Genomic DNA, 13,241 nt, shown 5'->3' with positions numbered 1-13,241 from the left:
GGCGATAAATGTTATCACCCTTAGACTCGGCGTATGTATGTAACCATGGATGTGACCTTTTCTGAATTAGAGTTTTTTTATTATTCCGTGCATTTATCTTCAAATCACCAGGGGGAGAACCTTATTGGTGATCTGGAGTGGTTAGATCTAAGGGAGACACCATTTCAAATAATACTAGCACCGAACCTGCCACTGAACCGGTTTCTGCCGAGAATACTAATGTTGAAGTTCATGCCGAGCATCATAAGGTTCCTGCTGAGGAACCTAATACCCATGAGGCTGCCGAATTGGCTTCTGAATAGTCAAGACAGAGTTCTGCCGAGCTCAGTACACAGTTGGAGAAGCCACATACAGAATCTGCTAATGTGCCCCCTCTCTCTCTCTCTAGCTCCAAAGTGCCGCCCAATGCATCTTCTCTGAATATGTCTGAGGTAAGTACCAAGGATGATTATGTAATTAATCCAAGTGATAATGTAAATGGATATAGGTTGCCACCAAAACAAAATCGAGGTGTGCCACCTGATAGGTTTTCTCTGGAAGGGAAGGTGAAGTATCCAATAGCCAACTATGTCTCATGTAGTGGTCTTGCACCGGAACGCCAAACCTTGGTGAACAATATGGAGTCAGTTCAAGTACCAACTGGAGTGGAGGAAGCTCTAAAGGATCCAAAGTGGGTAAAAGTAATGGATGAGGAAATGTTGGTGTTGCAAAAAAAAATAATACCTGGGAGGTGACGTGTTTACCCAAAAGAAAAAAGACAGTTGGATGCCGGTGGGTGTTTACAATTAAATACAAAGTCGATGGATCAATAAACAGGTACAAAGCAAGGTTGGTAGCTAAAAGATACCCTCAAACATATGGTGTAGATTACCAAGACACTTTCTCTCCAGTTACCAAGATGAATACGGTACGTGTTCTAATTTCTTTAGCTGCAAATATGGACTAGCCATTAGAACAGTTTGATGTAAAAAATGCTTTTCTCTATGGAAATTTGGAGGAAGAAGTGTATATGGTTTTTCCTCCTGGGTATAGTGCTTATGGGAATACCTGAGTATGTCGGTTGCGTAAGTCACTCTATGGACTTAAGCAATCACCTCGTGCATGGTTTGACAGGTTTACCCAAGTTATGAAAAAGAATGGGTATCGTCAAAGTCATTCTGATCACACATTGTTTGTTAAACGAAGACAAGGTAAAGTGATAGCCCTAATCATCTATATAGATGACATGATTATCACTGGAGATGATCGTAATGAGATTTTGAAGTTACAAAATAATCTGGCAGCCAAGTTCGAAATGAAAAACCTAGGAGACTTGAAGTATTTTCTTGGGGTTGAAGTTGCTCACTCTTCAAAAGGTATTTTCTTGTCTCAATGTAAGTATGTTCTAGATTTATTAAAAGAAACTAGTATGCTGGGGTGTAAGCTAGTAGACACTCCTATTGTTGAAAAGCATCATCTGTGTTTAGATCCATATCAGAAGTCAGTTGATAAAGAGAGATATCAAAGACTGTAAGAAGACTAATTTATTTGGCTCATACACCTCCAGATATCGCCTATGTTGTAAGTGTAGTAAGTCAGTTTATGCATTCACCGAGTACGGATCATATGGCTGCTGTTATGCGTATCCTAGCATATTTAAAGTCTGTGCCAGGAAAAGGAGTTCTGTATGGGAAGCACAAGCATTTGACGATTGAGGGGTTCACAGATGCTGATTGGGCAAGAAATGTCAGTGATAGAAGATCTACTTCTGGGTATTTTACTTTCGTATGAGGAAATTTGGTTACATAGCGAAGTAAAAAACAGAAGGTGGTATCACGGTCTTCAGTTGAGGCTAAGTATAAGGGCATGGCCCACGACATTTGTAAAATTCTTTGGCTTCGAAAACTTCTTTGGGGTCTTGGGTTCAAGCCAAAGGAGACCATGATACTATATTGTGATAACAAGTCAGCAAGAGATATAGCTGATAATCCGGTGCAGCATGATAGCACAAAACATGTGGAGGTTGATCGACATTTCATTATAGAGAAGCTCAAGAAGAAGATTGTGTCTATACCGTATATTATGCGAACTCATTCACTTCGTATAGACATATTGTTGTATAAAAAAGATAAACATAAAAATAAAACCTGCATATCCAAGATGTGCACATGTCATAGACTTTATGACATGGCTATGAACTACTAAGTTACTACTATTAATGACACTTAGCATCCAAAATGGATCTGATATGAAAGAGCTTATTTTAACTCGCATGAGCGTTTTAGTGCAGGTGTCTTCGGATGAGTTGGTGAGAAAGAGTTAAATTCCAATTAAACCCTTGGAAGAGGAAACCTCTAGCACTATATATACATGAAATATGTCACCCTCATTTGCCAAACAGATTTTCTAGCAGCAGCTGTCTGAGAGTCTCAGTCTTTTGAGTGCTTCTCTCTCGTCAGCTTAATTCCTCAGGCATGTTGATTTCTCCCGTAGATTTGAGCTACATATATATGTGTGTGTGTGTGTATCCCCACATTTTTCTATATACCTGATCTATCTTACCTTGTGGACTTGTAGGGCTATCTTTGCTTTTATGGTTTTCAAGATCTCAGCAACTTCAAAACCAAGTCGATTTAAGACCAAGGCTGAAGAAGCGAGAATCCAAGTCGATTCGTGGGGGCAGAAAATGAGACTAAGGGCCTTATCAAATAGGTTTTTCCTCCAAACTCAATTGATTCCTCAACCAGACTCATATTCGGAGATGCATGATACTTCAAAGGACTTTAGCATCGGGATGGCCAGTTTGATCCATCAGAAACATACAATTGGAAGTAGGAAATCATCAGTCAAAGCACCCTTCATGGGAAGCTATGAGAACCAATTTGTGAGTGCCTTTGACGACTTCAAAGTCTTGAAGCTTCCTTAAAATATGGAGTCAAACCAGTCGCCGAGTTTCTCCATGTATTTGTTCTTCCGGATGTTTTAGATGGGTTGCCAGCTTTGGTTGAGAGAGTCTGTTCTGAGCCTGGTTTTTTAGGCCACTAGCGTCCCAAGAGTTGTGTCGGTGTTGGACACTTCAGAATCCCAAAGTTCAAAGTTTTCTTTTGGCTTTGAAGCTTTCAGAATTCTCAAGGATTGGGACTGGAGTTGCCTTTCGGTAATTTGACAAAAATTAAAGGGTAAATTACACTTTACCTACAAAGTTATGATAATGTAACTGAATAAATGACCTTCCATAAATAATTTAGAACCGTCGGATACAAAAATTAAAAGGTAAATTACACTTTACCACCTTAAGTTTGAGGTCTATTGCAATCTCATGTAACATCTTTAAAAAAATTTCACTTTCATACATCGCCTACTATTTTATTTCAATTTCAAAAACTTGAGAGAGACTAATTGGATCCGAAAATATACGGGTTTTGGGTACAGAATCCAAAGGCCCAAGAGAAAACAGCAAAAACCCAAAAATCAAAACTCAAAAACTTGAAAAAAATACCCAGCAATCCTTAGTGAAAAACCCCAACAGAGCCTCATCCCTCAAGGGAGAGAGAGAGAGAACTCAGAAGTAGAATTTAAGCTCTCAGACTGCCTATGGTGGAAGTAGGCAAGCTGTTCGAGGAAATGCCTGAGAAAAACTCGATGCTTTCGTCCCTATTTCGTAGGTGAAGTCAAGCGAGATCGACTTCCTCCCCATTTCAGTCCCCGATTCCACCGCGGTATCACCCTATTCGACGAAGGCGGCGGCGTCAGCGGCACCTGGGAGTTCGACTTCCGGGGTTTTGACGAGGAAGCCCACCCCCATGTCCCAGAATCCATCACCCTCCTTAAAGCCAACGGCTTGGATCTCGATAAACTTTGGAAATTCGGCATCGATTCAGAGATTTTTGTAGAAGGTTTCTTTGGCTCCAGCTCCTCCACCGAGTTCGCAAATTGATTAAAGTCAGCATAGAAAAAGGATAGGCTTAGAAGAATTGGATATGAGAAATTTGTGAGCACAAATCGATTAAAATCAAAAGTAATGTTATTCGTACCGTATTTTTATATCATATTTTTATAACATTTTAAATGACATCTGTTTACACAGTTATATTATTTTAAAAATTTACAAAATTCAAGGAAAAGAAAGAAAAAGACTCCTCGTATACCACAATCATCATTTAATTAACTAGTTTTTTTTAATTATTAGTTTATTAAATAATGAACTAAATTTAAAAATCTGATTAATTCAAATGATATGGTTGTTTACATCAAATGTCATCCAAGGTGATATGAAAATGTAGTACAAAAACATGGTTTGAATAGCATTACTTTAAAATCAAATCATCAGAGTGGTGCATGATTTCTTCAGGGGTGGGAGAGGATGAACCTACTGCGTTAGATGGGTTGAGAAAGATCCAGTTTTGGGAGACTTTAGATGCGGTCCTTAATTATGATTATTCTTTAATTGAAACCTTATTGTTTTTTAATTTTTTATTAATGTTCCTGAAATTAGTGTGATAATTTATTTTTATATATGTTACTATATTTTTTAATATTAAAAATTAGAAATTTTAATTGTTTATATAAATGAGATTTTAAATAAATAAAAAACCATAATTTGTGAGATTAAAAATATTAAAATATAAATATACTATTGTTTGTGTGTATAAACATGGGTACATTCATCAAAATTAATTGTATCAAAACATGGGTACATTCTCAAAATCACGAAAAAAAAAAAAAAAAAAATATTAGGCTTAATAACATTAAGCCTCGTTTGGCAGTTCGGATTGTACTGACTATTTCTGTCGGATATGATTAATAACCACCGGATAGTATTAACTAAATTAATCGGGCGTTTAGTGCAATATCGAACTAATGACCATATTATTTATACTATGTTTGGTATTATACCGGATAGAAAGAATCAAACTTAAAATAAAATTAAAAAAAAAAACTGAAATCATCTCTTTTGTTCACCAGATCTCTTTGCCGCACCCCCTAAACTCCCTCCTTCTCTCCCCCTTCTTCTTCCTCAACTGATTTCCGACTCCGAAGCTCTGCAATTAACACCCACAGACTCAGTTTTCCTTCACTGCAATTTCGATCAAGAACCTCTCTGCAAATATACCATGTTTCTTTGCAAGACCCAGTTGCAGAAACAGCCCAGAAACAAATTAACTGAACCAAAATCCACAAACTACCTGAAGAATCATTGTCATCGATTCCCGTTCGTCGGAAAAACAAGAACAAGGGGAGGGCCCACGGTTCGGCGCACGATTGGTGAATTTTTTATTTTTTATTTTATCTCCTCTTTGCTGCAGATTTAGAGGGGGTGCTTTGTAACATATAAAATTGCAATAAATACAACCCCACAATTAGTGAATTAGTGTTGCTATTTTGGGTCAATGGTGATTTGGCCAACGGTGAAGAACAGAGGGAAGGGCAGAACCTGGGAAGAAGAAGAAAAATAAAAAGACGAACTGGGATTCAAAAGAAGAAGAATTTGAGAAGATGAACCTGGGATTCAGACGAGAAAGCAAGAGTGCGTCTGGAGAAGAAGGGGAGAGCGAGAGATTTCAGCCCTACTAAATTGTACCGTGGATTTGGATGATATAAGCAAGCGAGTAAAGACAGTATAAAAAAGGTGGGCCCAGATTATTTAAACCGGTGATTATTTAATCTAAACAGAAACTAAACACCGTACTCTGTACTATTAGTACTATCCGATGCATTATATAGTGTGCCAAACAGGGACTTAGTAAATTTCTTTGATTAAACTTGACATAGATACATTTTAAAATCAAAGAAAAAAGAATGCGCCCATATAAGTTTAAAAATGGATTAGAAAAAAATTGAATAGATTTTATATAAAAAATTGTACATTTTACATATAACAACTTGGTATATTTAAGAATGAGTACATTTTAAGATTAAAAAGTTTTACATGAATGGGTACATATAATTAGCATGGGTATATTTAGCAAAATAAAAAGTAAAAAAAAAAATGGGTACAAATACAAATAAACTTTAAAAAAATATAGGCACAAAAAGACATTAATATATGCGTACAAATTAAAACTGAAAAGAAACTTGGTACAAATTAAAAAAAGAATTACAAATTAAAAATGGGTACAAACTAAAACTAAAAATATATGATAAAAATTTTAGTCACAAATATAAATATACTAATTATAACATTTTTAACATTAAATGAATATATTTAGAAATTAAAAAAAAATATTTTATTATTGAAATAATCAATGATGTTATTAATACCCAAGAATCTTGATAAAATTTTGAAAATGAATAGGATTTTAATCAATGGAATAGCAAAAGGAAGGATGAGAACCTAATTTCTCCTAATTATATATACAGTTTCTAGCTATATGTCATTTCAATTTTATTTTATTAATGAAATCTTGGTTTTCACATGTAATTAAAATGGTGTTCTTCTTTTATGCGCAGGTGTTGGGAAGATCTTGGTCGCCTGATGTGGTCTGATAGGAAGTTCTGTTTGGTACTCAATCTTAAATGAAGTCGTGAGGGGCTGCATGTTTTTTTTTAGAACTATTTTATTTTCAGTACTTTATTTCGGCTTGGTCAGGACTCATGAGCTTTCGGGCTCGTTTTGTTTGGGCATTTTATTTTGTAAACTTAATAGTGCTAATATTTGAGGTCCCTTCTATACATGGGGGATTTGAACTTATAATTTTTCTGGTAAGTTTAGTACTAGTGTATTGCCATGTGGTATAATTAGTTTATGTGGTATCATATGCATGAAAATGTACAGATGGTATTACATTTAAAGGGAATTATCAATCATGTCGTCCACCAATACTATAACACATAAACGAATTATACTAGGTAGACATTTTCCAGTACCACATATTACTGTTTTCCTACTAAAAGTCAGTTGGTTTCTATCTTATTGTTAGGTCATCTCCAGTCACGTCACATAAGGCTAAACCTAGCCCTTATCTATGTTTTAGCACTTAACCTTTTATTTTAATAAAGAATAATTAAGACCATATAGGCTTAAATATTCTTCATCTCCATTTACGCAAGGCTAAATCTTTTCATCTTGACTTGGCATTCACATGTTGGGGCCCACCGAGAGGTTTGAATGCTTGCTCTATATAGCCCTTGGTTAATCTTAGCTTTGATTCTTTTTGGGGGATATATTTTGGCATTTTGGCTGAAGACAACTTTTACACAAATTAGGGTTAAAAGTGGTCTATAACCGTTGGTTGGAGATGATCTTAATTAAATGTAGTATAAAGGTGGCTGAAATTAGTGGTAATGTGTTTGCTTGGAGTTACAAACCAAGAAAATTCAACTTTTAATATAAGAAGAGCTTTCAACCCCTACAAAAATGGTTGATTTTTGCACACCCATTTCCCCTATCCTACACATTTTCTTTTTAATTTAGATTTTGATTATCTTTTTATTTGTTCAATCTAATCGCAAACCTAAATTGTTTTGAGAAGTTGGCTTTAGTAGTTCTCTTAGGATATCACCATTTACGACCCTCTCTCAACATGTATCTCATCTACTATTACTTTTATTTGATTAAAATGACCTTCATTTGAATCCAGTATATCGAACAAAGATTATCAAGGAAGAATAACGACAATCACATTGATAGTATCAATAGAGAGCATAAGCAATATGGTACATCTTATTTACAAGTGAAGATAATATTAATAACATGTAGTATACTAGTGTGTGTTGGTAGAAGAGGATAAAATAAATTTTTTTTTTTTTTTTAAAGAAAGTTCGGGCCAATTTTAATATTGGGTAACGCCTCAACTCAAACTTGTTCGGGTTCACTGGCCCGAACTTTGTCCAGCTTGGGCTCAATCTTTATCCGGTGCAACGACGCCGTTGCAGTCAGTCTCTAGGTAGCAGGAGATTGGCACGTGATTGCCTTTCTCATCCACATTTTCGGTGCGAACCCAAACTATTGTAAACCCACCAGTTCGGCCCCCGCAAAACCCTTAACTCGTTCCGAGTCAACTCACCGACTCGATCCAAATGGACACGCACTCCTCACACCTTGCCGCGTCGAACCGTTCGCGGAGCTCGCAGACCCCGTCCCCGTCGCATTCGGCCTCGGCCTCGGCCACCTCATCGATCCACAAGCGCAAGCTCGCGTCCGAGGATCACGCGCCGCCGTTCCCTCCCTCTTCCTTTTCGGCCGACACTCGCGACGGCGCGTTGACGTCCAACGACGATCTCGAGAGCATTTCTGCTCGTGGCGGCGGCGCCGATTCCGACTCGGACGATGAGTCCGACGCTCTGGTCGACGACGATGAGGAGGACTTCGACAACGACTCCTCCATGCGAAACTTCACGGCTGCGCGCCTCGATAACAGCGGCGGTTCTGCTGTGGCGCGCAACTCTAAACTCAAAATTGAGAACGCGACGGTCAAGAATGAGCCTTCGGATGGCGCGAAAGAAGGCGGCGCCCCAGCCGGAGCCGGTGCCTCGGGGACCACCGCGGCCGCAGGGCCGGTTCCGGGGATCGTGGTGAAGGAGGACGCCTCTAAGATCTTCACTGAGAATATACAGACCAGTGGAGCTTACAGTGCTAGAGAAGAGAGTTTGAAGAGAGAGGTAAGCTTCTCTGAATTAATTTTTTTATAATTACTTTTTATTTTATGAAATTGAGGAATGTGAATTCGTACGAAATAAAATTGAATTTGGAATCAAAATTGTGTTTTCGAATTTGATGTTTTAGGAGGAAGCAGGGAGGCTCAAGTTTGTGTGCCTTTCGAATGATGGTATTGATCAGCATATGATTTGGTATTTGTCTCTGATGGAACTTTCATTTCTGATCTTTCATGATTTAACAATGCTGAACGAAACAACAACAAAGCTTTATCCCACTAAGTGGGGTCGGCTATATGAATCCTAGAACGCCACAATGCTGAATGAAATACAAAAAGAAAAAGAAAAAATGAAACCGATTCCGCTTAAACAGTTTGTTATGAAATTGTTTAACAATGCGGGTATGGAGCTTGATTTAGACCGCTGTTTTTGGTTTTTCTCAGGTTGGTAGGATTGAAGAACATATTTGCCAGGCAACTACCAAACATGCCAAAGGAGTACATTGTCCGACTTGTTATGGATAGGTAATACTATTAGCTCATCTTTCAAGCACATGGAATAAGTGATTCGGGTACCTTGGTTTATATCATTTGGGATGTGAAACATAACCCTTTGTCACGCATCTGATTGAATCTAATTTCTTTTATGGTTTCTGAAATGGCAGAAGTCATAAATCAGTTATGGTTATCAGGCGTAATCATGTTGTCGGTGGCATAACATATCGACCATATATCAGGTTAAATTTGTATTTTATCATCTGTATATTCATGTGTTGGCATTTTTTTTTTTTTCACATTCTTCAGTACATAGTTGAGGCTTCATCTATGACATACTTTATTTACCCTGTTACCGACACCCTTTTCCTCTAATTCAGTCAAAGGTTTGGAGAGATAGCCTTTTGTGCAATCACAGCTGATGAACAAGTTAAAGGTTATGGTACTAGACTGATGAATCACTTAAAACAGCATGCACGGGACGAGGACGGCCTAACCCATTTCCTGACTTATGCTGACAATAATGCTGTTGGCTACTTTATTAAACAGGTATTGTTCTCCATTGTTTGTGTAATCACCTTTTAGGTTTTCTACTGATTCTTTCTGTATAAACTAATAATGCCAGTTTTTGACATTTTTTTCAACACTTCAAATGTTTTTTCTTTTTTGTGCTTCTGAGTTATGGAGTGGATCTGGTAAAGGAACTGCACTAAGGCGTATTTACTTGTAGGGTTTCACAAAAGAGATTCACTTGGAGAAAGACCGATGGCATGGGTATGTTTTGCACACAACTCTTGTTGTTCAAAGACTGCCAATTTTGTTTTTCAGATCTAGGTTTCTTAGGTCCTTTGTATGCTTCAAGTTCTTACCCTTGAGACTAAAATCACTACCAAAACAAGGGGAAAGATAAAACAAACAAATGAACTTGTGAGATGGTGGCCCTCACCAGTATATGATGCACTGCCAGATTTATGTTCTGGCCCTTACCAGTATATGATGCACTGCCAGATTTATGTTCTTACTTAATGTGAAAAAAAAAATTCAGTTTTGAAATTTGCTCAACGTTTTATTGTTATCTGCAGCTATATAAAAGATTACGATGGAGGAATCCTAATGGAATGCAGAATTGACCCAAAGCTTCCATACACCGACTTATCCACTATGATTCGTCGTCAGAGGCAGGTAAGAGTCACTTCAATAGATTTTAGATTTTCATATTAAAGTTTAAATTGGTTCCCATGTAAAAATATGTCTTGATAGATGCCAAATCAATAAATCATGTATAGAGTATTGAACCAAGGTGTATTTACTACATTCTAAACTGTCTTCTTGTTTTGGTCTTATGGTAGGCGATAGATGAAAAGATAAGAGAGCTTTCAAACTGCCACATTGTTTATCCTGGCATGGAGTTTCAAAAGGTAACATAACAGTATCCTAGATTTTGAAGATTATGCCATTTGTTTCCAGTGGTTTCTTTAAATTTTTTAGTATTCGACATAGCCTGTCAGAATATGGTATCACAGTGGTTCCTTTCGTTGTTCATTAACTGTTATGATCAATCAAGTATTTCAATGTCTACAACTTAGTTCTGATCACGTATTTATTTATCCAGAAAGAAGCTGGTATACCTAAAAAAATTATCAAGGCCGAGGAAATACCTGGCTTGAGTAAGTTCTATAACTTTGCTTAACTAGTTTTTTATGGGGCTTTTGGATCTAGGTCCAAAAACTTAGATAGTTTTTGGGACCGAGTCCAGTTATCCAATTACATATTTTGATATCAATTTTGCCTATTTAGATAAAAATATTTAAATTCTTTAATTTTTTATCATTTATTCAGTTTTTAAATTTTGAATATTTAAATACTCAAACTAAAATATTATCTAGTAACTACCTACTATTTATGAAGAAAACAAGACCGATATAATCTAGTAACTACCTACCTATTGTATAGGAAGAAAATGCTTTATACCTACAAAGCAGATATAATCTACCCGCAAAACAAAAATAAACTACCTATTGTATTGGAAGAAAAATGCTGGGAACCTACATGGCGGAACATAAAAATATAAATATGATATAATATACCTCCATTAAAGGAACGAATTTGGAGGGAAGAACACAAAAATATCACCCATGAAAAGAAGAGACAAAAAAGAGAAGGATTGATAGAGGGAATTGTTTGGAAGAAGGAAAAAATGAGGGATGAAACAGACTGGGGGTTGAGATGATTATATGGCTATAACTAATCCTACAATTAAGGGATTAGTTAAACCACAAATTATCTCATAATTAAGAAATTTTGTGTATTTACTACAATTCGTAAGCCTAAGGGGTAAATATGGTACAAACCACAAATAAACATACATGGAATTTCAATTATTGGACCTATTTCAATGAAGTGGACTAATTCTACTAATCTCTCACAAAATTGGATCTATATCAAATTATCCCTTTTTTTATTTCCTTAATCAGTCATTCAAGCTGCGACTTGTCATAAGTCATAAAGAAAGCTGTAACTTCATGCCAACCTCACCTTGTGTTTAAGTTCTGTTGGTGAAGTTGAATGGGTAATCTGAATTTTATGGAACATTTTGGTAATAGGGGAGGCTGGGTGGACCCCGGATCAATGGGGGCATTCACGCTTCGGAACTTTGAGTAGTTCCACAGACAGTGCCAGGAAGAATTTGACTGCATTCATGCGATCACTTCTAAAGGTTAATCTCTTCGCTCTTCTTTTGCAGTTGCCTTTAGTTTTTTTATCATGGAGAATAGTGAGCTTGTCATTTTCTTTTTACAATAGTTTGATCCTATCATATGTTGCTATGCATTTTTCACTTGCATGCCTTTTAATTTGAGAAATGAATCGGATGTTTCCTTATATTCAATTTAAATATATGGAAACTCCACAAAGCATGAAGGACTACATAGAAAATATATGCTTCGGTTCTGCACTTGCAATAGAATACCATCTAAGTCTCTTAAAGCCAAGTGCCTTTCCAGGGGGCGGAAGCAATATGAGTTTGTATCATTGTATGCAATACGCAAAATACAATGTATGGCAGGCTGCCATTTGAGGTGTATTGACTATTTTTGTCGGTATGGATAGAAGACGCATATGAATATTGTAATTTATTTTAACTTTAATTTATATAGTCGACTTTAATATTTTTAACCCTATGTCCTGCTGTCAGTATCGAATGCCTTCTTACCATAGAAATTTTCATATGCGCAGAGTATGCATGAACATGCTGATGCCTGGCCTTTCAAGGAACCAGTCGACGCACGTGATGTTCCTGATTATTATGACATCATAAAAGATCCTATGGGTAAGAAGGACAATTTCTTTAATTAATTTCAGCGACCCGCAAAGAACATGGTTTAAATGTCTTCTGCACTATGTAGTTGCATTGTGTCTGAACTTGCTCCATGTGCCTTCATGGAAACCATACTTTGAAGATTTGATTTCTGAAAAATCTAGTTTCGATAATAGCTTGGTCATAATCTGCTCATTGTCGTTGACATCCTGAGTAGCGAAATTGCCAAGACTTCTTAAATGTACTTCAAAAGTCGGCACAAAGTTGAGTTAGATGTTTGTAAATGTGCATATCGTATCAAATATTCGAAGCTTTTAACGGATATTTAATATGATGCAGATCTGAGGACGATGTCAAAGAGGGTAGAGTCGGAGCAGTATTATGTAACATTCGAGATGTTTGTTGCAGATGCCAAGAGGATGTTTGCAAATGCACGCACCTACAATTCCCCGGACACCATTTACTACAAATGCGCAACAAGGTATGGCAGTGCGTCCACGTCCCTCCCCATTTTCGTTCTTTTCTATGCTTGTTTCTGATTTCAATCTACTCCTTTCAGGCTGGAAGCCCATTTTCAAAGTAAAGTTCAGGTAGGTCTCCAAGGTGGTGGTGCCAAAATCCAGTAGTGAATTTTATTTTATTTTTAATTGTAAGCCCATGCCGTTATGTTTCAAGTTGGTTTTTACTTTATGTCCCGATTGTTGCAAAATTTTCATAGGAATAGAAGACAATGTGTTGTAGATTCAACGTTTGTTGATACACTCAAGTATTGATGGGATAGCAATCGAAATGTTCTTAATTACTTGAGCTACAAGTCTTTTGCGGTGGTAATTCTCGTCTAACTGAAACATGGTCGT

The 13,241-nt window shown here is 36.8% G+C and overlaps 1 protein-coding gene across 1 annotated transcript; it reads left to right on the top strand.

The window, feature by feature from the left end:
- Positions 1–7,879: 7,879 nt before the first annotated feature.
- LOC103957328 (histone acetyltransferase GCN5) lies at positions 7,880–13,191 on the top strand. Its single transcript, XM_009369480.3, has 13 exons — positions 7,880–8,580; positions 8,705–8,769; positions 9,018–9,098; positions 9,239–9,310; positions 9,449–9,617; positions 9,799–9,842; positions 10,151–10,250; positions 10,418–10,486; positions 10,681–10,735; positions 11,672–11,784; positions 12,303–12,396; positions 12,724–12,865; positions 12,944–13,191. Exons 1-13 carry the CDS (start codon positions 7,999–8,001, stop codon positions 13,008–13,010), a joined length of 1,653 nt encoding a protein of 550 aa, XP_009367755.1. The 5' UTR covers positions 7,880–7,998; the 3' UTR covers positions 13,011–13,191.
- The last annotated feature ends 50 nt before the right edge of the window (positions 13,192–13,241 follow it).

Source organism: the organism of the source record quoted next, unplaced genomic scaffold, assembly GCF_019419815.1.
Source record: "Pyrus x bretschneideri cultivar Hongxiangsu unplaced genomic scaffold, Pyrus_bretschneideri_v1 Contig7, whole genome shotgun sequence".
In the NCBI taxonomy this organism is placed as follows: Eukaryota; Viridiplantae; Streptophyta; class Magnoliopsida; order Rosales; family Rosaceae; genus Pyrus; species Pyrus x bretschneideri.
This window is presented reverse-complemented; position numbering and strand designations above follow the sequence as displayed.

Coding starts and splice junctions, on each gene's coding strand:
- LOC103957328 (XM_009369480.3), top strand. CDS start 7,999: ATGGACACGCACTCCTCACACCTTGCCGCGTCGAACCGTTCGCGGAGC. Junction 9,618..9,798: donor TTGGCTACTTTATTAAACAG/GTATTGTTCTCC, acceptor ATTTACTTGTAG/GGTTTCACAAAAGAGATTCA. Junction 9,843..10,150: donor GAGAAAGACCGATGGCATGG/GTATGTTTTGCA, acceptor TGTTATCTGCAG/CTATATAAAAGATTACGATG.